Source organism: Thunnus maccoyii, chromosome 17 (assembly GCF_910596095.1).
Source record: "Thunnus maccoyii chromosome 17, fThuMac1.1, whole genome shotgun sequence".
Lineage (NCBI taxonomy): Eukaryota > Metazoa > Chordata > Actinopteri > Scombriformes > Scombridae > Thunnus > Thunnus maccoyii.
This window is the reverse complement of record NC_056549.1, coordinates 13,539,635-13,565,310: the sequence shown is the minus strand read 5'-3', so window position 1 is coordinate 13,565,310 and position 25,676 is coordinate 13,539,635. Positions and strand designations below refer to the sequence as shown.

At 38.3% G+C, this 25,676-nt stretch overlaps 1 protein-coding gene and 1 long non-coding RNA gene across 2 annotated transcripts in view; one reads left to right on the top strand and one right to left on the bottom strand.

Annotated features, from left to right (window-relative positions):
* Positions 1 to 1,838: 1,838 nt before the first annotated feature.
* Positions 1,839 to 25,676, bottom strand: part of nkain2 (sodium/potassium transporting ATPase interacting 2) — a 107,432-nt gene continuing 83,594 nt past the window's right edge. Inside the window, exons 5-7 of the mRNA XM_042389555.1 lie at positions 16,211 to 16,271; positions 8,453 to 8,534; positions 1,839 to 5,536 (exon numbers count right to left, since the gene is read on the bottom strand). Coding sequence (XP_042245489.1) covers positions 5,527 to 5,536; positions 8,453 to 8,534; positions 16,211 to 16,271 — 153 coding nt within the window. The 3' untranslated portion in view covers positions 1,839 to 5,526. The remainder of the gene's footprint in view (positions 5,537 to 8,452; positions 8,535 to 16,210; positions 16,272 to 25,676) is intronic.
* Positions 15,685 to 18,631, top strand: LOC121881827. Its single transcript, XR_006091927.1, has 3 exons — positions 15,685 to 15,772; positions 17,856 to 18,004; positions 18,552 to 18,631. It is a non-coding gene; the product is annotated as an uncharacterized LOC121881827 (long non-coding RNA).

The window sequence follows — 25,676 nt, the reverse complement described above, 5'->3', positions numbered from 1 at the left end:
CTATGGCTGGTCAGGATGTGAGAGCTGACCAGCCATAAAGAGAAAGTGATCAGGTTTTGAATGTTGCCCTCAGCTGTCTTTTAAGAATCTTGTTTCAATGGTTAACCTGTCTGGCTTCATTTCAGAAATTTTAGAAAGTGGATTTTTCTTCAGAACTGAAATACTGGAAAACACTTGGCTGAACAAGAAAGACACCTGAGCCCCAAAAGAAATAACTCAAGACTGTGAATACTTTGCCACTCACATGCATAATGTAGATGTTTTTTTTTCCTTTCTGAAGTGAAGGAATTTCTAAGTTAGATGAGACCATAGCTGCTGGGATATTCACTCATACAGAAAACATTTTTTCCTTAGTACTGTTCTTTACTCATTTTGCTGTTTGGAAGTACTGTTATCCCTTTTTTTATGCTTATTTTTTGTGAGTTGAAGTCATGCAAAATGAAATGTAACTTTCTAAAAAACTAAAAGTTTCCATCTTTTGCATGAGTAATCTAACTTTTTCCAACTCATATACAAATATACATACACAAATCTGAGGTCATGAAATGTAGAAAAAATGTCTGAAACGTGTCAACGAGAACAGAGGACACAATATAGACTTTCCTTCTCCACTGTCTACTTTATTCCCAACTGTCTAGTTTATGTACAGTCAGTCACCGGTGGGAAAACCGTCCTAAAAAGAGAAGGAGTTAAATCAACATAGATGGTTCAAGTCAGTGGTGAACGTTAACAGATCAACCCAGAGCCACAGAGAAGGTTTGGATATTTTTGTTTGACAGTTAGTAACATTATATATTAGTACATATAATGTTATTAGTAATGTTGTATTCCTGCATTGACAAAGTAGCACTATGAAAAGTTGCTTAATGGATTATGATTATGTATTATTGCATTCTTTAAATGCTCCTATGATATAACTTTCTCTGCTGCGACAGCCTTATTTCCCTGAAGTTAATGTTGAATTAAATTAAGGGAAAAATACAGTTTCAGTTTGTTAGATGATTTGTAGGAACTTAAGATAATTTTCTTTAATGTCTGAGATGAGTGGTTATCTGCTACTTAAGGCAGCTGAGCTGTGGAGTACCTCAGGGTTCTGTCCTGGGTCCTCCATATAATTAATCATATCATACTTTACATTTTACAGCCTGTTGTAATATGTTCCCATATTAAACTACCAAGTGTACAAGAACCAATGACAATATTTAAAGGCCCTGAAAACGTATTTTCTCATTCAGCTTCTTTAATAAATAATGGGATAATTTAGTAATGCAACATTTTCTGCTGAAGTAAGTTTTGCTTATTTCAAATGAGAAGCTTCTGCCTTTGCTGAAGTATGATGCTACATACTACTGACATCATCATCAAGATTAAGCAACATTTGAATCAAAACGTAATGACAGTTGGGTTGCCTATCAATCAAATCTGATCTAACCACACCCACACAGTCAGGATAAGACGAGATGTTTTTTTCCACCCAAACTTTAACTTTGTTACTTATTTAGTCATGAATATTTAAGATTACAGCGGAATACTTGAGATTTGAAATAAAGTTTTCAGAGGCTTTAACTTATTGAACACTTCAACATCTTGGTCAAAATAGTTTCGATGAAGCTCAAGATGCTGCATTCCTCTTATGAAATGCAAATTTGTGAAAATCTTGCCAAACATAGGATACTTAGTTTTATACTAGTTTTATACTAGTTTTTTCATATTATTAACACATTTACTCAGTACCTTATTAATAAATGTAATTCTTTAATTCTGTCCTAACTGTAAAGTTTCAGGATAGAATCATTAGATTTTAGTAGATCTTGTAACTCTCAATACAACTTCAGAACTTTACAATGGCTTGACTGAATGTTTATTGATACTATTCAACAACAGAATGGCTTAGCTCCAGCTTGTTCTGCAAATGTTTAACTCACTATGTACAGAAGTGCATTCTTAGATCTACAGACAAAAGCTCTATTGACTGTTTCAAAGTCTAAATGTGATCAACAAACTCTGAGAACACTGTGTAAATGTTGTGTTTCTTATTATTACATAAAGATATTATTACTGTTTTTATTGCTGTTCATTAACAATCTTGAATGAGTTCTTTCTTCAGTTTAAATTTGTGTTGAGTTCAGAGCAGATTGAGGCTTAGCAGATTCTGGGTTAAGTGTTCAGTTCACCATGACACAGAAAACAATGTACTGCAGTACAAAGTCTCTCTCACACACACACGCACGCACTCACACATGCACACACACACACACACACACGGGTCACATTATATATCTGAAATCCTTTCTGATTCACTGAGTATTTGCTTCAGTTTGTTAAATTAGCCAGATTAGCCCTGCTTAGGTTGATACTGGTTCCACAGTGGCAGATTATATCAACCAGTCAACAAATTGGTAACAAATTAATTCACTTTCAGTTCAAATGGTCTCATTTGTGAAAGACACAAATATCATTTTCAATTTGGCTTTTAAATAATGGCTACGTGACCCTTTCGCAGCATTAGTTTCTGATTTGAATTTTGCGAATGCACACATCATCTGCAATCATTTTGTTTATTGAAAAGCAATGTTTAGTGTTGGTTCACAATTCAACTATAAATTAATCTTGTAAAGTCAATTATATGCTGAAGTGAAAGTGAATTTCCTGCCATGACAGAATGCTTAATGAAAGAATTACAGACTATAGTGCAACTAATTCTCCCTCCTCCATCTCTGCCACTGCTCTCACATGTCAAATACACTGTACAGTTAGAAGAAATAAAACATAGTAGTCCCACTTGTACACAACATCATACATTATTAGTCAACTAGAAAAAACAGTAAACACAGCCACATGTGATTAAAAAACGTCTAGAAGTTCAAAGTTACATTTCAGTTTTACATTGTGGTAGCTATTTTTCTCCTTTACTCAGCAGACATTTCAGACTGTGTTATTTATAGAAAAAAATCACAAAGTTCACATTTAGGACTCTTTGAAGAGAGCTGAGGAGCATTCAACAAACCAAACAGTTCCCTTTAAGTAGCTAGTTAGTCACACGCAGCATGAGATTAAATACAGTTTGGAAACACCTCATGCAAACACACAAAATGTTGTTTTCTGTCCTTGAGAGTGACTGTCAGTGTAGTCACAGATATCCTGCTGGAGATAACTGGCAGAGGGGGGTGGGAGGTGGACTTTGAGATCAGTTTGTCAAAGTGAAATGGTCTGTCAGACCATTCTTATGTCAAGAGAAGCCAGTGTTTCCCCCCCTTGAGAAGTGTCCCTTGATAGATGGAGAAGGCAGCAAACTTTTGGCCCAGTGATCACAACACAAATAAAAACATGTTTTGTCACATTTCTATAAGGATTTTTCTGAACAGAATAAAAGAGAAAAAACCACTGGCCTTCTGTCTCCCCACAAAACTGCCATTTTGAGTGTTTTACATTTCTGAGAAGCTTGATGAGCTCAACAAGCAGCGGAGTCAGTAGCTGCTTTGCCAGCTTGGAATGCAAATGTGAGATTTCTGATTTGTGACATCCTCTATTGCTATTCTACTTTCTTTTCTTGCATGGGAACCCAAGACAAGTAAACCTGAGACCCATTATTTTTGGTCCCAGTCTGACACCGGGTTCTACAGATACCTGTGTGGTGTAGTTGGCACTTTCAACATTAAAATTCGAGTAGCGAGGTGAAGAAGGAGAGCTCCTAAGTCTCTGGTATAGATTTTATCCTCATTACTCTGTAGGCTGGGTGTGCAGTGTCGTCGAGGAGTCAGCCTCTGCTGTATTATCATTTCTTTTCCCCTTTCTTTTGCCAATATTTGTCATTCACCAGTGGTTTGGGAAAACGATATAGAATTTAAAGTTATAAATAATTAATCATTAAGTTGTCACTCTCTAACTCGAATCCAGCTCCTATCCACAATCACCTTTCTGTCAATTTTTTTTATACGGTACAAAATCCATGACAAAATTCAGGCCACTGACTGCGATTGTCATTTCTTGGCGTAAAAGTTGCACCTTGGTAGAATTTGGTTGTTATTAGAAAGAGCTGGATGCTGCTGACGAGGCTGATTGGGCACTTGTAATCTGGCTTCCAGCATTTTACTTCTAATTCAGAAAAGGGAAGGGAGGGGGGGGAGGGTGGACTCACCCTCTGAAAGCGACAGCTGAGTGACAACTGAAGCTTGGCATTGAAAGCTTTCAGAGGACTGATGTGGAAGGGAAACTGCCAACCGACCTCTTCTCTAAGGGAGCGAGTGGTTGTTTTCTCTCTCATGTGCTGCCTCTTTCTCCCTCTACCTGTTTGTCTTGGATGGACGTTTCAGACAGCAAGAGACCAAAGAAACACACTTGGAACAACTGCCCCCATCTGTCTTTAATATGGCAGACATCACCCCATGGCCTTTGGGATGCTGCAGCTAGAAAAGTCATCTTCTCTGCATCTCCCAGTCTGCCTGTCTATCTACCTGTCGCATCCGTCTCCTTATCTGTCAGTCAAGAGTTCAGTCTTTCTATTGTAAACATTGTTAAGATTCACATTAGTAGTAAAAAAAAAAGTTAAGTAGTTATAGATCTGTTGTAAGTGTGTGTGTTTGTGTGTGTGTGTGTGTGCATGCATGTGTGTATTGACATACAGTATGTATTATCTGATGTCTGTCTGTGTGTGTGTGTCTACTTCCTGTACACGTGCACATGTGAGATGATAGTATGCAAATCTACACACCACACTGTTATTGAACATTCAAAGTTTGGGATGAGACAACAGAGTAAGCATGTTTGAGTCCAGCCCACGACTTTCAAGCTTCCATCTTTGTTTTCAGATGAGAAGTTAAATGCACCATTAAGTAACCTTAGAAAAAAAAAAGAAAAGATGTCTGACATTCCTAAATCGGTAGTCTTGTTAGTAGATTCTTGGAAGTCCAGTGTTGAATCTGTCAGGCACAAAGAGCAAAAAAGTTCCAGACCGGCTACACAGGGATTTGTCTCTGGGGTTTTTTAAACTCTTTGGTCAGGCATATCTGCACTCAAGAGTTGTTAGATATCACTTTGAAACTTAAAGGAACAGGGCTTCGTACTGACATTTCTCTTAACAGCAGAGAACACACAATAATACACCAAGAAGTTGTGGCCTCTTTGCACCCTCTTGGTTTCTTTCACAACAGCACAAGGGGATGCAAGTCATTGGCTCCTGACTGTCAGACAAAAGAAAAAAAAACAATGTAGTTGTTACAGAAGCTGCCTGTTTTGGTGTGGCACACATATCCTGCAGTTACAGTTTTCAGCCACATGAGGCCAGTGTTTCATCAGGAACAGACCTAACTCTGTTAAAAACAGCAGACAGTTAGACGAGGGAAGCCATCGGACTAAGTACTGAGGAGGGGGGTGGGAGGGGTGGTTGAGTTGAATCGCAGAGTATCTTAGTGTCTTCTGTATCCTGTCTACTTGTCTGTGTCTCGGTTGTTGTTCATTAAAAGACATCTGGAGTAGTAAGAGCAGGATGTTTTAGCAGTGGTGACTGGTAAGGCAGCGCTCCTGGGTTTATTTGGACCTGTAGAGAGAGGAGAGCAGAGCAGAGGATGATATTACAAAGGGAAATGTTTACGCCTCAGAAAAAACAGATAAATAACATAGAGTATATATAATACTGTCATACACCATGAAAAAGTGTTTCATGTAAGTTTAAAGCTCTGAGAAATCTGAGTCATAATTAAAAACATTGGAATTTCAGCGGCTTATGATGATGAAATGCTTTGTGGTGCATTTACTCAGCATCGTCCTTGATAAAGTAATTCACTCTGGCAAGTAAGCCGAACAACATAATGTTGCTTGATGAGAACATCAGAGGCACTTTTCCTGTGTATTTTATAAAAGATAACAAGTGTTTCGGAGTAACTAGTTACATAACGGCGTTACGCATTTAAATTATAAAATATATGTAATTGTAATCTGTTGCAGTTACTGAGAAAAAATATGTAATTAAATTACAGTTATTAATCAAAATATTGGTGATTACAAATAAAAAAAGCTTTAAAAAAAGCTTAACGTTCATTCTGTTGCTTTGCATCTTTTCATTTTTCCAGATAACGTGGGTGATGACGTTTCAGCTTTATTGCCCAGTTTAAAACATTTGTTAGAAAAAGTAATCAAATGTAACAAGTTACATTACTTTGATGAAGTAATTAAAATAGTTATGCTACTGATTACATTTTTAACAGGGTAACTAGTAATTTGTAACCTATGACATTTCAAAAGTAACTTTCCCAACACTGAAGATAATGATACTCAAGAGACGGTTCAGCGCCCTTATTGGTCAACTGTACTGGCTCGGAGATACTTTTCTCCCATCATATATGACATAACATAATAACATAAAAACAAGAAAGGTAAGAAGCAACGTGTTTGGTTTCCATTACATTTAATATCATTGTTGACACTGTGTAAAAGGCAGTGATTTAAGGCAGTGGTTCTCAACAGTTTTGGCATCGGCTTGTTTGGATACATCAGCTCCCGACTCCTCATCAAACTGAACTGTGAGTATTCGAGCAAGGAAACAGTGACCTTCTCAACTTATTTAATTTGAATAAAGGGCTAAAGGGGTAAAACTATCTTGGATTTTAAAAGAACAAAAGCAAAGATAGATGTCCTAAAAAAATAAACATGATTTTGTGGAGCAGAAAAATGTTTTTGTTCTTTTCTAATCTGCCCCTTTTTCTTAAGTGTCCTGGATTACTGTGAAAAATTCATCTTCTCCATCGGTATTTACAATTCAATCAAAATATAAAATGTTTCAAGCTACAAATCAAACCACTTCACCAGAACTTCATCGTGAAATCCAACATCAGATTTGGGAAAAATGAACACGACTGTCAGAGCACGATATTTCAGCTCTGTGTCATTCTTATTATTATTCTATTTTCATGTGTTGTGATACTTTTGGGATTATGCCAAACTCTCATGCGCTCATTACAATGCACATGGAGGAACACATGCTTTTGAGGTCAACAGTTTTTTTTTTTTCTTTGCCAAGAAGTACATATTTGTGCAAAATTCTGGAGGCGGTAATTGTTGTGAAGTTATTTGTGTGTGTGTGTGTGTGTCTGTGTGTGTATGTGTGTGTGTGTCTGGTGAAAGACGGGGAGAGATTTCCTTTGGGACACTACAGCTGATGCTATTTTATTGGTCCCTCTGGCCAGAGCCAATAAACAACATAGTGAAGGGACAACAGCTGGGGAACAATGATAGCATATTGATGATGTTTGTGTATGTGTGTGTATGCATGTACATGTGTCCGTGTGTCTACATTTGTGTATACATTAATGTGTACAAGCCGTCTATCAGCACATTTACTGTGTGTAGATGTTTGTACGCAAAGTACACAGTGTTTGAGTGTGTGTGATCCTGTATGTGTGCATGTGTGCGCAGATATTTGTATTCATGTTCCAGTTTTTGTGTGTGTGTGTGTGTTTGTGTTTGCAGCCATTATCTTGGGGGTCGATGATTTATGATCTGTGTTATGGCTTCCACAGGGGACATATAAAACTACAGAATAGCCCTTTATTGCCTTTCTTCTTTGTTTAGTCCTACGTTTCATCCATCACTGTTTTTCTCTTCTTCCTCTCTCTCTCTCTCTCTCTCTTTATATACTAGTCTCTCGCCCTCTCCATCTTTATCTCCATTTCTCCATCTCTCTCTTTGTCCTTCTGTATCTCTCTAATTCGCTCCAGCTCTTTTTTTCCAATAAAAACAGTTATTGATAACCTGTCGTCTGCATATCAGTAGAATCACCATTATTTTGTCTTGTTTGCTACACCGGTGTAGCTTTTGCTGCATTGCTTGCTGCTTGCCACGGGACAAAGGGAGAGGGCGAGATTGATGCGGGGATGTCTAAGCGTGGACTCATTTTGTGTTATCCTAACTGAAGATCTTGATGAAACCGGAATCTGAGAATTCAATCTCAGGAAATCCTCATACAAATACGTTGCAAAGATGCAAAAAAAAACAGTTATATTTGTGAGGATGCCAGTCAGTGTGGGTAAAATGGTTTTCATTTCATAACCCAACTTTATTCGCCACGTGTGAGTAGAGTGATACAAGTGCTACAACAGTGATAACTAATGAGACCTTGGGCTGATAAATGATAAGCCCATATGTTGAAACAGCGAGAACTTTGCTTATATAATCCTCAATGCAGAACTCAAGATATTAAACACGGATGAAAATGAGTTCCCAGACACGGTACACTGTTGATGGTGGGGTTGAATTTAAGAGGGCGAAGCCTGTCAGGCCACCACCGCCAGATCTGAGGCGCATTTCCTCGCTGTTAATATTCAAGACAGTGAGAAATACAGGCAGTGTGAATGCTATTTTATCCTAATGTTTTGACTAAAAATACTATTGTGTATGTGATAAAAACAATCTTAGTATTTCAGCAAGGCATTTGTAAATCGATATGTACTATACTTACATGTACATGGGCTGTAGTTGAAGGTGGGAAGTCTTCTGAGGCCCCTGGTAGCCATACGAGTCAAACCCTCCTATAAAATCAACTGAACAAAAACAGCATCAATTAGAGAAAACACATGCCGTTGTGGTTATCAGCTGGGAGCCTCCCACCACAAATGATTCATTGCATTAGGCTTTCAACACCTACAGATATCTCCACAGTACATTTCGTACCAGAACAACCATCTCTATCATTGCTCTAACAGCTAATCAGGGATATGGGCATACAGCTTTGAATGAAAATTTGGCCTCAACTGTATGAAAATCCTGCATTGCAAATCTAAATCTATTTTTAGGAGTTAGACTAAGACTTGTGCAGCAATATATTTATGACTTGAGAATACTCTTAACTCCTAAATTATCTAGGATAGATCCACAGATTCCCAAGCTGAGGAGCTGCGAGCAGGTGGTTGCTTTCCTCAGACTGAGGCAGCAAGCCTGGACTTTTGAAGAGAGGAAGCCATGATATTTTTTTACTTTGATGTTGTGGAGCTCTATAGCGGAGCTATAAAAGGGTACTTCCTTGCCTTGATCAGCAGCATACTTTCATATTTATTCAGCGAGATTTCATAACATCAAGTACAATGTGGGATTTGGCTGTCACTGCAGAGATGAAAGCAACTATAAGTATACCTTATGCCTGCAATAAACAGGGACATGAGCCCAAATATCACGTTGCAACCAACACCAAACAAGATCAGGCAGTTTGATTTCCAAAAAAATGCACTTTTCACTGATTAGTTTGCATTTGCTTATTAAAAAACACACATGAAAAAGCATGGAGTTATGTATTCATCTTTACATCTTATGAGCAGAATATAATACTGTAACTCTCCTTTTAAAGGAATAGTTCTGCATTTCGGGAAATATATTTATTCACTTTATTGCCGAGAATATTGATAAGAGTCTCATGTATGTACGCTGAATATGAAACTTGATTAGCTTAGCTTAGCATAGCAAGACTGGAGGCAGTGGGGAACAGCTAGCCTTTCTTTGCCCAAACATAACAAAATATGCTTACTAGCATCTCTAAAGATTTATAAGCATCATTAGTCAAACTTAGAAGTGCTAAAACCAGTCTCACTGCTTCCCCCCTGTCACCGGTCTTAATGCTAAGCTAAGCTAATCGCTAGCTGGCAGTAGCTATGTTTTTTAGAATAAGAATCATCTTTATTGGCCAAGTATGTTTACACATGCAAGGAATTTGACTCCGGTTTAGTGGCTCTCAATTTACTTGCACAGAATAACAACACAACGATCTTCAGATTGTGAAACCGTTTCTATGAACCTGTAAACAGGATACAAATAGTGCGAAGAAGTGAAGAGTGTACAAAGTGATTAGATAAATATTACATAGCAAAAAAACATAAGTTATTTAGTGTAGAAACACGAGACTGGTATCAATCCACTCATGTAACTCTCGGCAAGAAAGCAAATGAGCCGAAAATGTTGAATTATTCCTTCAACAAAAAAACTTTGTGCTTCATTATGATGTTATCTGATGTGCAAAGAATCATTAGACTGAGGATCCTTTTATCAGCGTAAGAATGTATGAAAATATTTTGTCTTGTTTTATCACAGCGTGTTTTCAAGAACCACACAGGTCCATCGATCAAGGTGTCTGTCCTCACAAACCTTTCTTGTGCTTTGTTCTGTTAAAATGATGTAAAAAGTCAGTGTTTGGCTGTGAGTTTTCACACATCTCCCATAATCCTCTTAATGTATTCATGTAATTTAGATTATGCCACACAGCAGGACAAGTGACGACGACAGATGACTGCTTCAATACTATATTTTATGATCATTTAGCTCATTATGGCTGTTCAGTGAGACAATAAGAGCCGTTGCCTATGCTTTATGCATTCCCTCTTTGTGTGGATCCTTTGTGGAAGAACGGCCCGGTGTGAACGTCGAGGGTTTCCTGCTGATTCATGCTGCAGTCAAATAGTCCCAGCAGAGTTTCTGCCATGCTCGGGCCTTTGAACACAAGAGGAAACGGAGCTCCTAACCTTGTCAGTGTGCTGCCTATCATGCCATAGTGGCCCAATTTAAAAATTCAAATATTCTATTCATAGGGCCAGGGCCTGTCCAAGGAGCGCTTTAAAACATGAACCATTCCCTCCAGAAGCCAGAAACTGCAGTGTGATCGATAAAAACTTCCCCAGAAACCAGGAGAAAGACAGACTATTACTATTTTTTTTTTAAACTAACAAATCATTTTAAATAATTGTGGTTTTCAGTTATTTTTTAGTTGCAATGTTTACTATTGACTGAAGTGTCCTACAGATCCAAAACACATCCCACAAAGCCTGATCATACAAAGATTGTTTCAGTTATCTTAGGATGAGTGTGTATATCTGTGTGTGTGTGTGAAACTGTTGTTCATGTAGCGTGTTTGATAAGAATCTGACACATTCGAGTAGCAGCGAGATAGATAAGACTGACTATAATGATTAATCTCCCACACGCAGACACAACCGTACACCTTCACACACACACACACACACACACACACTATTAAACACACACACACACACACACACACACTTATCCACACATGCACAGAATAATTATAGGAGTAATTAGCTTTCTCAGCAACTCAAAATCTTCATTGGTCCACAGGGAGTATTAGCTTCTTCACCCAAGGCACATTTCCAGACAAAGCTCCCTGATTATTGTTTAGTCTCCACGACTGCATTATCGCGCAGTGCTTTCCACAGCCGCATTCAGGACTTAAGGCTCGGCAACATGAAGATTACAAAGGTTCTCCAAATTATTCAGGAGAAAATTATCTTTTGCGTTACATAAAAATGGTGCGCGCGCCGTAATGTTCATGTTATTTCAGTGGCCTGAAACCTTAATTCGAATCCTGATAACATTTGTTCCTTGAGAAGAAGTGTGAAAATTATTCACGCGGCTCGCTGTATTATCACTGATCTATATGTAGTTTGAATGTTCTCCCTGTATCTGCATGGGTTTCCTCTGTGTGTTCTTGTTTCCCTCCCGAAGACTTGCAATTTAGGAAACTCTCACTTGCCTGTAGGTGTGAATGTGTGTGTGAATGTGTTTGTCTTCATGTGTTTGTCCTGTGATAGACTTGCCGAGGTGTTCCTTGTGTCTTACTCAAAGCATGCTGGGATAGCCTCCAGCCCCTGTGACTTTTAACATCATAAGTGGACGTTCAGACCCAAAAACAGGCCTGCATTAAAAAAAAAAAAAAGCAAAGCGACTGTTGTTGCTGCTTCAGGTACTGGAGAAACATGAAATATGATCCAGGAAGTTGAGATTGAGTAACAGACCCATGACTCTGAACACTTATCAGATACCAAAATACTGCACAGTGGTTTATAACATAATGGAAAAGAATATTGCTACTCGGCAGCAATCATTTTATCTGTGACGATTGCGAGGTAAAAAGTATAGCTTTGATGTTACAAGAAATGTAACATTTCTGTTACAGAAATGCGTGCTCGCACATATTTGATGACATTGCATCGCGTTCTGGCAAAAACTGAGCCAAGTCCAACTTTTATGCTCTTTTGGCAGCCCTACAAGGCGAATGACGAGCACAACCTAAGTTTATAAAACAGATGAACAGATGGATCAGTGATGATGCATGAATGTGAAATCTGTCTGCGTTTGTTAAAGCTCCTTAAAACTTGGTTTTAAATCTTAAAGGATTTCTCTGTAACATCAAATATTGATGTCTAAATAAGCAAAAATCTTAATTTAAGTTCAGGAAAAAGTTGTTATTGACGGTGTGAGCAAACACAACTGCCCCACAGCTGTCGTTTAGTTTCAAATTTAGCAAATGAAAATATTGTACATCATGACATCACCTTTTTCCAACTGAACCCCACTCACTTCAAATCAGTCAGAACGACAAATACAGAAATCCCTTGTGAAAAAAACAAATCCGTTCTTACTTTTTTAAAATTGCATGTTCATGTAGGACCCCATCGCTCATACTAAGAAGCTCATTGAGAAAATAAGGTTTTCATGGCCTTTAAATAATCAATTTATTGCTTATAATATTATGCGTCTTCCTGGGATTTCAGTTGTTACAGTAAAAATAAGAATGATTTAACAATACAACGTCATTTTCTGTGTCACTGAGTACATGAATACACATGTTACTCCATCTCATCCAACTTTGTTGTTTAGTTCCACCAAACTCTCTCTCAGGGTACAAAACAAACAGAAATGTTCAGCACAGAGAGCCAGGGGCCAAAATATAAAAAGAAAAGGCCAAATAGTAACTGTTGGACATTAATTATTTAGACATAGAACAAGTGGCATTTTGAGTTTCCTGTCACTGCTAAGCTCATTAAAATGCAACATTAAAAAAATTCTCATCTCAAAATAACCCCTGAATCTCAATTATACTCCATAAAAGTGGGATAAATACAGTGTAAAATCGCTCTGAGCTGCTCTTTAACTTCATCATTCTGATGATTTAATATTTCACAGTGACCTCATTGAACAGAGAGATCACATGAAAAGCCTCTAGAAACAGAAGCAGGTCTTATACCCGATGCTGACCCACAGTTTTAACAGATGCAGCTTGGAAATCATTTTGGCCCTGCCAATCTCAATCCGCAATCCGCTTTGGGCAGGAAGGAAAGCAGGAAAACTTGTCTACTCTCAGCACTTGAAACTATTTCCACTGATCCTGTCTGCATTTATTGCCTATCAATATTTATGTGTGAGCAAACAGCATCTTAAGTTCAGTGTTGAATAAGACATGTCTGGTTATTGATCCTGCCGCAGAACGGCTGTGTCTGCTTTAATGGAATAACTAAACTGATGGCCTCAGGTAAATGGGCTCATTCAAATTAATGCTCACAGACATGCGCCGCATTTCAAATAGAATAATCACAGAGTTAATATGTTGATTTGCCTCCCGTATTTCCCTTGTATATTACTGGTATTACACTTCAAATGCAATCCATTAAGACTATCTAAGTGCTTACAGAATAGTACTCAGTGTGGCTTTCTGAAGGTTGCACGCTTTCCAATCAACACAGCTGTAATGATGAATGGATGAATTGTTAAAAGACAAAGATAAATGGTGTGTGAATGGATTGGTGAGCACCTTTTGTGGTTCTTTCCCACCTCACTCTTTTCCTCTTGCGTTATGACGGTTGCTTGGTGATGGTGGTTGAAAGCTATAAGTATGTGGGAGAAACCTATGAATGAAAGGCAACTTTGATCCAGCGTGAATCTACCTGCTTCCCTTCATCCTCCACACTCTCTCTTTCCTGTCTCATTTTCCTTGTGTTACTGTAAATGAATGAGCCTAGCAACAAAATCTGCAGGCTACAAGATTCACTTTGAATTCTGTTGAAGTGTCAGTAAAGGCCAAGATGGCTTCATTCAATCCTGCTGCTTTATTACACAGATGATGAACAAGAGAATGAGTGAGGAAGCAGTAATGAGAGAAAACAGAGGAACAGACTGAGTTTACTTTTATATCTTGCTTGATTCCTAAACTCATAAACACCAGCCACACAAACTTAAACCACCCAAACTTGCTTAATCAAATATATTCTGAAGTAACGGTTCGCTAAACTCTTCCCCGAACCATGACTGTCCAATCAAAACTAACCAACCCTAACTAGGCACAGCAAGTTTTGGTCTTCTCCACATGCCAGAGGAGTGTGCATGTGGCTGTAGTAAGAGTGTAACAAAAACATAACCAAAAAACAGAAGAACAGAAATGTAAGGATGAGATAAAACAGTGTTTTTGTCTGCTCAAATGTGCAATGTAATCGTGAGCATGTCCGGCTGATTGGCTCACTACAGTAGTAACCAAGTGTTACTTCCAAGGGCGAGGAGTGCATCGTTAACAAACCACATGTATCTGAGACGAATGTTTCATATTTTGGGTTAATACTGGAACAGTCACTGTCCTGTGAATCTATTGCTGCTAAAATATTATCTAAGTGTGCCAACAAACAACAAGTTTCTGTTTCACAGAACAAGGCTTCTTGACTTTTCTGTTATGAAACTTCTCGTGTCATCATTGACACAGTGTCATTTTGATAATGCATGTTCTGCTTGGTACAGTGGTTTGACAGCTAATCTTAACAAACTGCAGGTGATGCAAAATAATATTATTCTGTATTTATTAAATACATCCCCTCAAACTCATGTTGCTAGTGATGAATTCAGAAGGGTAGGACTGCTTCCAGTACAGCTCAGGGTAGAACAACAGAGGCTGCATAATGTGTACAATATTATCAGTGGGTATGCTCCTCTATACTTGTGTTCTCAGATATCAGTAGTCCATACTCAGCTTAACTATAATGCCAGGGCCAGTGTGTGTTCATGTTCAGTTCCTCGAGTGAATAATGTAGCCAGAAGTTCCTTTTTTTTTGCACTGGTGCCATGTTGTGAATCAGCCTTCTGCTACACATCCAGTTTTTAAATATGAAAGGGGCTTAAAGAAGTCAGGTTAGGATTTTTTTGTAGGACAGGGTAACAGAAATTAAATCTGCAATGACAGTTTCTTTAGCTGTCTTTGTTTTTTTGATGTGAGTGTTTTATTTCTTAAATTGTGGTGATGTGTCTTTGGATTTCAGGGTTGTATTGTTTAATTTCTATGTTGAATGTCATTGTGTTTTTTTTTATGTTTTATTTGTCTTTTAGCATCCTGGGACCATGTTGGAAATAAGTGTTTTCACTTTAACATGCTATCCTTTGGATTTTTGTTTTTTATGTGTCTATTTAAATCCATAAATAAAATCAATCAGTTAATCAACCACATAAGTTTGTGGGTTATAGGTTATGTTGAAAACACAACTAACACAACCACTGTGCATTATTTCTCAGTTGTGTGAAAAACGATTCTGAATGCTATTAGGCTAATGTTAGCGGACTCTGCTCTTTGTTGGATTTGAGGAAGTTTATAGTCCAGCAACCACAGTCAATGTTACCCCAAAATACTGTTACATTTGCCAACCACTTTGGTTAGTCCGCATCCTCAAAGCCTTTTATTTTGCAATGCTAAAAATTACAACATACTGTTTGAAAACACTAATAAGTATGTAAATTTATGAGCCAAACAGGGTTACGTGAGAACAAACTGACAGTCTGATCTTACATTTCATACTAATAATACTAGGATAATTAGCTATACTGCTTGTTTTTCTTTTTTTTTTGAGAGATGAGATCTGGAGCACATGTTGCAGACATTTTAATAGATGTCTTCTACATGGATCATCATCTGGTGAGGATGTGGACTTTCTGCCAGGGACAAGCGGCTTTAGCAAGATAAAATGTATGTAGCCAAGTATACATTTAAGACTACTTTACAAGATTTTTGTTTTAAAATGAGTCAGCTGGAAACATTACAGTAAAATGTTGGCTGAAGACAGGAGTTTTCAACCAACTCAAGGAGCTAACATTAGCTTAATTAGCTAGCTAGCTAAAGCTGATTAAACCCACCAGTGACAATCGACGGTTGCCAGCTATAAATGAGAAACCTGCTTTCATCTGCCTTGGCCTGAGATCAAGGACCCATTGTTTCAAAAATTACCTTGGTTATGACTGTAAGAGAGCATGACAAGTGTAGAAACAGTGTCTGGGTTTAGCAGTCAATTCACTGAGAAACTGGCTTTTTCCAAATACTGCCAGCTTTATAGACATGTTTTTTGGTTCTTTAGGCTTTTTGGGTCTGTTGCAAAATGTGTGTGAAGGTGTGTGACTGTGTACTTACAGCTATCCTCTTCTTCTGAAATGAGCTTGACCACATAGCAGGCGTAGATAAACCCCACCAACTGGAGATAGAGAGAGCAGGACAAACAGAGAGAGAGAGAGAGAGAGAGACAGAAATATATTATTCTTTTGTTGTTAAACCGAGTCAAAGAGAAACATGATCATGAATGTAGAAAGACATCATATTCTTTCATATCATGTCAATACCATCAGCAATAAAGGTGAGACAGACATTCAGATAGATAGATAGACGGATAGATAGATAGATAGATAGATAGATAACAGGGAAACTGTGCACATTGAACAAATAGTTGTAACAGACAGAGGAAACAGGTGTTGGTGTAAGTGGAGCAGGACAGCACTGTGGTGTTTTGCTCAAAAATAGAGCACTTGAATCAATGGACTCACACACAAACAAACACACAAACACACACACACACAGAGTAAATGTCTGGTATCTTCAATGACAGCCACAAGGTTAGCTTAAACTTTAATGGTTTCAAAGCTATACTGACACTGTTTTAATACACGGCTCCAAACCTTACAACTGTAACATAAATAAATAAATAAATAAAAGAAGAATGGTCACAGTCTCTCCATTATGGCGCTGTGGGTAAACATAAGTGAGATAGTGATAACTGAAATTGAATTTTCAGCTCCCTTTATTGCTTCGGTATTACAACGTCAAAGCAGATAGTTCCATATTTCACACTTAATAAAGATGTGTTGTTTCCTGACACAATTAACGTGTAGATTGCAAAATAACACATTTTGTGTCAATTTTCTGCAAATAATGTGTTGCATGCTGCATCCTTTCCAATACACCCAAATGTGTTACATTATTGGCCAATCACATTGTATATCCGTTGTCGGTTGGTTTTATCCCTGTGCCTCACACAGAGACAATCTCTTTTTGGACTACCAACGATGCAAGTGACTGAGGACATGAGCAGCAGAGCTAGAGGACAGGGAAAATTGATGTTATTGTGTATTTGAAGATGTACTGTGCACTTAAACATGTTTTTAAGCTGTAAACTTAAAATTGGCATTTCATGGGTTGAAAATGGGTCAACACGAACTTTGCAAGGTCAATGCTGACAGAGTCGACTTATCTATGTCATGAAATCTATATAAAAAAGAATGTTAATGCCCTAACAGCTACGTACTGACACTGCTGTCTAAAAATGACCCCCGTCCACCACCGGACTCAAGACAGTGCCTGTATCCATCTATAACAATGGCACTGAAATGTGCAAGAAACTTTAACAATGCCTCACAGCTTTTGCAGGCCTGTCATTCAGAGTTTTCACATCCAGTGCAATTAGAAAGGTTTCTTCAGTATAACAATGACTTCAAAGACTGTGTACCTCGACTGTGACATAAGCACAGATGTCAATGACTATGAGAAGTTCCAAGTTAGGGTCTCCACAGGGATCCAGTTGGAGTTTGTGGAGTTTCAAGCTCCACATGTTGAAAATGAAAAGGTGACCACGTTGAGGGATTTCCATACTGTATAGGATATATATATATGTTTTTTTTTTTTACACTAGCAAATTTTAGCTGACATATTCCACTCATGAAGACATTGACATTTTTGCACCCTGTTCCAGGTCACTGAAGGGTTTGTTTGATCTTGTATTTTGTAGAAGGACCAGGCTGTAAAGCTGAAAACTCTTCTGGAAAAGAAGGCTCCAGACATATTGACTGAACATCAGCAGACAGGCACATTGCCCACCAGCAGCAGAAAGAAGCTTGTCAAATTAAGCATCAGTGACCTTATAGAGAGACATGGAGTGTAAGTTGTAGATACCCATTCTTTTGATATCAGTTCTAGATTAAAGTTTCCTATTTTTGTTCAGTGATTCAGGTCTGACTATTAGTGGATTTAAAAACTCCTGACTGTACATGACATACTTTACATATTGACAATCGGCCAAGGGCTTGTCATTTTATAATTTGTTCTGCTCTGCCCCTCTGCAGCAGAGAAACTGCATTTTGGCTAAATAGTTAACCACACTCTTCCCTTCGCTGAATGTTATGGTCTCTGGAGAGGGTGAAGGGTCTATAAGTATTTATTAATTATCAAAGATGCAGAGTATACCATTTTCTCATATTATTTTACTGTCTAGGAGCTGTGATGACACTTTGCTTAATTCAACCAGTGGCCTCAGTTTTCTGCTTTGTAGTTATTCATTTTCACTATTCTGCAAACATTTTGAATTTCTTTTTTGGTTGAGATGTATGATACGTATGAGAAGAAATGATCAAATCTCCCTGTAGATGGCCCTAAGTACTCATTCATGTAGAGAATATATATATGTATATATTTTTTTCTTTTGTAGAAACATTTCTATGATCCTATATCCCATAAAGGATTCATAAAAATGAAGCTACAGAATATCAGACAGAATCTAGAAGAAGGTCAGCATAAGAGGAAGTTGCCTTGTAGTGCAGCATCAGCAGCTCAGCCTTCACCAGATGAAAACCCAAGTGAATAGCTGACTGTCATCAAAAGAATGAAGCCATCACTAGAGAACATGGGCCCGATCAAGACAGCAATTGAAAAGACTTTCAGCTATTGCAGAAATTGGATCAGCACCCAGTCATCTACAGTTGCAGACACTGTCAAACAGTACCCTCGTTTCATAGACATCCTAAGCCTGATAAGACTCATGTTTACTTATCCCAGGTGTTCACTGATATGTGCTTTGTGGTTGAAGTGGGGCCTGAAAATGGTCACTGATCTACCATGAAAGTAGCAATTTCACATCTAAGTAACACATGTTCGTGTGATTGAATTAGAAATAAAAGCCTCTCTCTAATATAAGCCCGCTTCCAATAAAGGCCTGGTACCCTCTGCAGCTGAGGTAAATATAGGCCCCGGCAAAATGATGATTTGATGATTTGGACAACCCCTATAAAATGACTAAATATGTTGAGGATAAATATTCTCTTGGGAAGCTAACAGAAATCTTCCTAGGCCATAGAGCTGACACCACAAGAAGAAGTGGATTAATCGAACTATCACTAACCGCTAATTTTCAGTATATTTCCATTCTAGAGATACTGAAATCTATATTCTGTAATGAGAAAATGCAGATCTTGCATTTGCAATCTCACAATAGTAAAGATGGAAAGATGTGTGATTACTGTGACGATGCTCATTTTGCCAGGCATAACTTGTACAAAAGACATCAAAATGCCCTACACATTCAGCTATACTTTGATGAAACCACAAATTCTCTGAGGTCAAATTCATAAAATGGGGGCTGTGCATTTCTCCTTAAGAAACCTGCCACCTGAGTACAATCAGGCCTGACAAATATCCATCTCTGCCTTCTGTTCAATTCCATCGACATAGAAACATATGGTTTTGGGAAGATACTTGAACCACTCTTGGATGACATTAGATTTCTATAACATCATAGTATAGAGATTGAGATGAAAGGAGAATCACACTTACTGTATGTAACAGTGTGCCTGTTTACAGATAACAACCTAGCATGTCATTCATTGTGTGGTTATTTGGAAAGCTTTTCTGCCAACACATTCTGCCATCTTTGCCTTGTTGGTAAGAATACTTCACAAATTGTGTTTGAAGATGATCTTGAAAGGCGAAAAAGAGACAATTACCAGAAGCATGTTGCTTTAAATGATGGAAAGATAACAGGAATCTAAGATGATTCAATTCAGTTTGAATACTTTGGAATACTTTCATGTAACAGAAAATGTGGGTGTTGACATAATGTATGATGTCGTTGAGGGTGTTGCACCTTTAGAGGTAAAACTACTACTTTGACACTACATTTATGAGGAAAAACTGTTGTGCCTGAAACAGTTAAATGGAATAGTCAACTTTGATTATGGGTATTCGAATGAGAAACACGAACCCAGCGTCATCCTCAATTTGAGGACATCCAAGACTGATATTAGACAGACCACAGCAAATGTGGTGTCTCATACAAACCTTACCTTTCCTTTTCGGAGACTTGGTAAATCCAGAGAGCCTACACTGGCAATTATTTCTGTTGCTACACGAAATATGCAGCATCATTTTTGCACCCGTTGTAACCACCAGACTTGCTGTGTGTTTGAAACAGCTCATTATAAGCCATCATAGACTTTTCAAAGAACGAGGAGAAACCTCATCCCAAAACACCATTTTATGATACATTATCCAAGCATGATGGTCTTATTTGGACCACTGTCCAAACTATGGCTGTATGAGGTTTGAAGCCAAGCACAACCCTCTCAATCATCAAGCACATGCTGCGTGCAATTTTAAGAAATATCAAAGACACTGGCCTACAAAAAACAGGTTCAGCAAATGGATTGTTGGAGGTTTGGTCAGACACTGGGTAACAAAATGTGTGTGTGTTTATTTCCAGATATTCTCAGATCCCTAGACAAAGGTGAACAGTTGATCGATAACCTCAGGTCAACCCTTCAACTTCAACTTCAACTTCAACTTTATAATTATCCCAAAGGAAATTTGGTCTGCAACAGCCATCAAACACATCAGGTTACACAGAGACATATAAACACTGACAATAACAAGCAAAATAAATGAAAATCCTGGAGTAAAGCATCAGCTCAAGTAAAAACAAAGACACTCCTACCACATTGAACCAGAGAGTGAAAAACCTCAGCCGGCAAAGATGGCCACAGTACAAGATCTAGTAATATGCACTGCAAGTAAAATGCAAAATAAATTACAATATCAATTGAGTAAAATGCTGTGCAGTGGCAGTACATAAAATATAATATATACAATACATAATATTACATATATATAAATATGTGGATGTGCAAGTAAAAAGTTAAAAGTCAGGAAAAGTTAGCCTAAGAAACTCTGGCGTGCTGTGTCCTTGTTTTAGGCATTCTGAAACGGCGGCCAGAGGGAAGAAGGTCGAACCCCTTATAAAGTGTATGGTCAGGACAGTTAAGAATACTTTGGGCCTTGTTGATAATAGGCTTACTGTAAATGTCCTGGAGCTGGGCTTGCTGCAAACCAATAACCTTACTGGCCACTTTAACAAGCTTTGCTAGCCTGTTTTTACTGGACAGGGTGAGGCAACCAAACCAGGCCACAAAGCAATACGTAAGAACAGATTCAATAAAACATTGATAAAACAAAGTTATTAAAACATTACACACCTTAAACGAATTCATCTTTCTTAACGGGACTTTGCGGAAACGATGTGTGTTTCTCACACAGTGACTTTGTGCGGACAGACATGCAGAACAGGGACTGTTGTTATGATAACAGCAGATACTAAAAATGAACCAGTCTTTGGAGAAATAGTTCATTTCCTCCCACAGGTAGACAAAGGCACTGCTGTAGCTTTTGTACAGGTTGTGAATGTCAACTGTTTTGATGACCACTTTTATGCAGTGGAAAGAGCTGATGAGAACTTGTACAGATTCCTGGTGATTTGTCTGATTTTAGATCACTTGACTTTAATATATGAAAACCCTAGATGTAAGGTTTCCTGAAGAACTTTTTAATTTCATGAGTTTAACATGAAACGTGGAATTTTGAGCAACACATGATTGTATTAATATTTACACATTATTATACATCAACACATAACTGTGTTAGTATTTACACACATCATTACACATCTCTGTGTTAATCTATCTGACACAGTCACTGTGTTAATGTCCTTGACACACTTAATGTGTCACAATTAACATAACGTGTGCTGTCCCAAATTCAACTCATTGATGTGTAGGAATTTAACACGGCTTGTGTTGATGTTGGTTATCGCTATCATCAAAATGAAAACCACATCAAACTACATCAAACCACCAGCCACCTTAGCAGGGCTCGTACCTCACATTGTTCTACTTCATCATCTCACATCCATTTGTAGCCACTCACAAACCTGAGAACAGTAACAGCTGCAGATTGAGCTATCAAAGGGGCGACAGTGCTGTGTTTTTGTGTGTTATGATTGTTACCAAAAAAAGATAGCACTGAACCTTTGTGTGTGTGTGTGTGTGCACTGTGTTTAGACAGTGATATAGCAGTCCACACTAGCAGAACACCTTTGCTCTCTGATCCGCTCGCTCATTTGCTGTTTGTTTCCAAGGCGACCGATAGGAGGTTGGTGATTGGAGAAAAGATGCAGGACAACGTAAGGTCGGCTTTTTAGTGACCTTATTAGCCCTCGATGATAGAGGAGGGAAGCGAGAGAATTAAAGAAATAAATGTGGAAAGGAAGAGAAGTAGATCCAGGCAGACAGTGATGGATGAATTTGTGTGTGCGTGTACGAGGTAATAAGCGAACATATTACCCTGAATAAAGAAGCCTTATTGCTTAAATAAGGCTTTAACTGTAGGAAAAATGACATTGACCTGGTTGGTATTCTATTGACTACACGGACACATGCTAACACACACTCACACAGCCACACACCAGCACGTAAACACACCGCCAGCTGCAAATGTGAGCAACTACATTTGAGATTCAGCGTATATCTCAAGGTCTTGACCTCATTTAGTCTAAATAATGTTCAGCTCCCAAAGCTCCTCCCTCCTCTTCTCTCCCTCTCTCCTGTCCTGCTTCCCCTTCTGTCTCTCCTTTCCTTCCATCTCAATTTTTTTTTTCTCATTTCCTTTTCTTTATTTCTCCTCTCTCCCACATTTCTCTCCTCCTCCTTCTCCTACGTCTCTGACAAGTAAATGAGTCATAGAAATATAGTGTTTTTTGCTCTGTGGGGGATGAATTTACTTTAAGCTGAGCCAAATCCTGGAAGTAGACAATGCTGCCAGTATCAGCAAGGGGATCAACGGTGATGAGAAAATCAATTTGGATAACACGGGAGCCTTTATGTAGCGGAAATGTCGTGGAAAAACTACCACTGATCACAAATGTTGATAAACTTTAGTTGTCATTTTTAGCAGTTTGACAGTATACTTTCATTTTGAAAGATTAAAATGACCTCTGGCCATCGACTGCCTCTTCTGCCGAGCGCCTCTACAGCTAAAATGATTTATCATTCCCATTCATTTTTAGAGACATTTTAAATGTTGCAAAGTCGAAGTATTGTTCAAATACTTTCATGAGTTTAGGTCGAGAGTTTTCTGCTACTTGGAGTAGAAGCTGAACTGGAGCCCGTTCTGTCTCCTGCAGGCTCATTGCCTGTGAAAATGACTTTTTGGTGCAGTTTTGTTAGTATCACTGAACCGAGTGCAGAGAGCCGTGCCGCCCTGCAATGGAGAACATTTGATCAGCTTTGACAGAGCACATTTCTCTGCACATCAATATCCTGTTAATATTCTGGATACTCCACTATTCAGTTTTGGTGTTGTTGCATCTAAACATAATATCGTGGTTACAATAAGCCTGATTATATCTTCTCCCCATGTGAAGAAACCCAAATAAAATAGCTGGGGTGCACCAATATTAGCTATGGAGCTGTGACGTGTATGTGTCTTATCTTGTTTACTGTTGCAGTTCTTCATCTGGGTAGGTTTGGTGCCTGCAGTTATATTTGTATCATGTTCATTAACCCTGCAAACTTTGTATATAGTTCCCCAAAATATATTTTATATCTAAGATACATACCTGAATCTCCTAAAACAGATGTTGATATGACTAAGATTTAGATCAAAATACAATTAGCCATCTAGTAGCCCACAGTGTTGTATTCAGATAACACTGACATTTTTCTTGAAGATTATTTTATTTATTTTGTATTTTACTGAGCCTACTTCATGGTGACTCAAATATAAGGAAGTGTAGTTTGTTGATGTTTATATTAATATAAATTAATACCAATTGCTTTCATTGTTTGCAGTTTCAATCAGTATCAGTATTAAATCCAGTTGCTTTAATCGCTGACTCTTCAAGTGCTTTCAGTGCATACATTTCAACAGCTGCTTTAGACTCTTACTCTTAAGCTTAGTCTTCATTAACTACCACCTCCACTGCTTTCATCTCTTTCTGTTCAACTTCAGCTGACACTCCCAACAAAATGTGTCACAGTTTGACGATTTCATTCCCTCTGAGTGCTTGAAGTTCAACCAAATCTTCAATTCTTTTCAGCACTTTCGCTTCAACCGATTTCAGCTTCAGTCACCGCTTACAATTAAATGAACTTCAACACTATTTGAACACTTCCTTTTCAACTTCTTTCTTTCTGACTGCCACTTCGACTTCTTTCAGTATTTCAACTACTGCAAATGTTTCAATTTAATAATTTGCAGCTGAAAGCATAATTAAATTTTCTTTGAGAAAATTTTGCCTTTTCACTAGCTTACAGTGGTTTCAAACGATCTGACCACAGTTTGTGTATGTGAGATAAAAAGAAAGAGGAAAAAGTATTTTAGTTTCTCCCCTGTCCCTCTTTTTTGGTCTAAAAGTTTTTTTCTTTGGTTGCTGCTTCTGCTTATATTTGGATGGACTGAATTAAAGTGAGCTGCCTACAGGTTTCTCAGGTAGACACCAGTTCCTTTTTTCATTTTGTCTGTGGATTAGGGTTACCTGGTAACCGCAGCGAAACTGAAGGATGTTCGGTGTGACAAGTGGAAATGGGAAAAGCACCACTTCAGCATGGACTCAGACGGAGAGAAGTAGTGGGCCCCTGCCCTAATCAGCCTGACAAGAAATAACTTGTACAACTTCACCACCTCACCTCACAAAGGCGTCTACCTCATTCAGAGCAGAAACCGTTTTTATGGTGTTTTATGTGCATACACATGTGGATACACACTACCCCAGGAGACAGGGAGACAGTCTTTACCCCATTTCTGAAATATACAATACAGCAGGTGCTTGTTGCCATGGTAAACACAGCAAATGTAGTTAGTTATGCAACGTAAGTCAGCTAAACCAGTGGCATTACCTTTAGGGAGGGGAAAGCAATGCTATGGGTAATCAACTGTCAAAGTACGTGTTCTACTGCTCCACAATAGTTGATTGTTAAATGTTTCCCCCTCAAAGCTTGAACAGAATGTTCTGAACAAATGTCTGCAATGATAATGACTGCAAAGTCGGCTTCCTGCACTGCAGATACACCTTCCAGTTTCAGAGTGTCTTCCCAATTTTGGGCATTTTATATTAAGGCATACTGCAGACATTTGAAGCCACACTTTCAACCTCTGAAGGTTATCTGCAGCCTCTTGGGACTTTGATTATGGCTCCCATCTGACCACAATGTCAGATTAGTCTTAGTTATCTGTAATTAAGCAAATTTGGTTTAAAAAATGAGAGTAAAACAGAGGTGTTGCAGTGGTTAGGACTGTTGCCTCACAGCAAGAAGGTTCAAACCTGCAGGTCGGCTAGGGTGTTTCTGTGTGCGTGTTCTCCCCATGCATGCTTGGATTTCCACCAACAGTCAAAGCAACACATTAGGTGATATGATGACTCCAAATTGACCATAGATGTAAGTGTGAGTGTTAACAGTTGTATGTGTAAGCCCCGTGACAGACCTGTGCAGAGTATACCCCACCTCTGAGC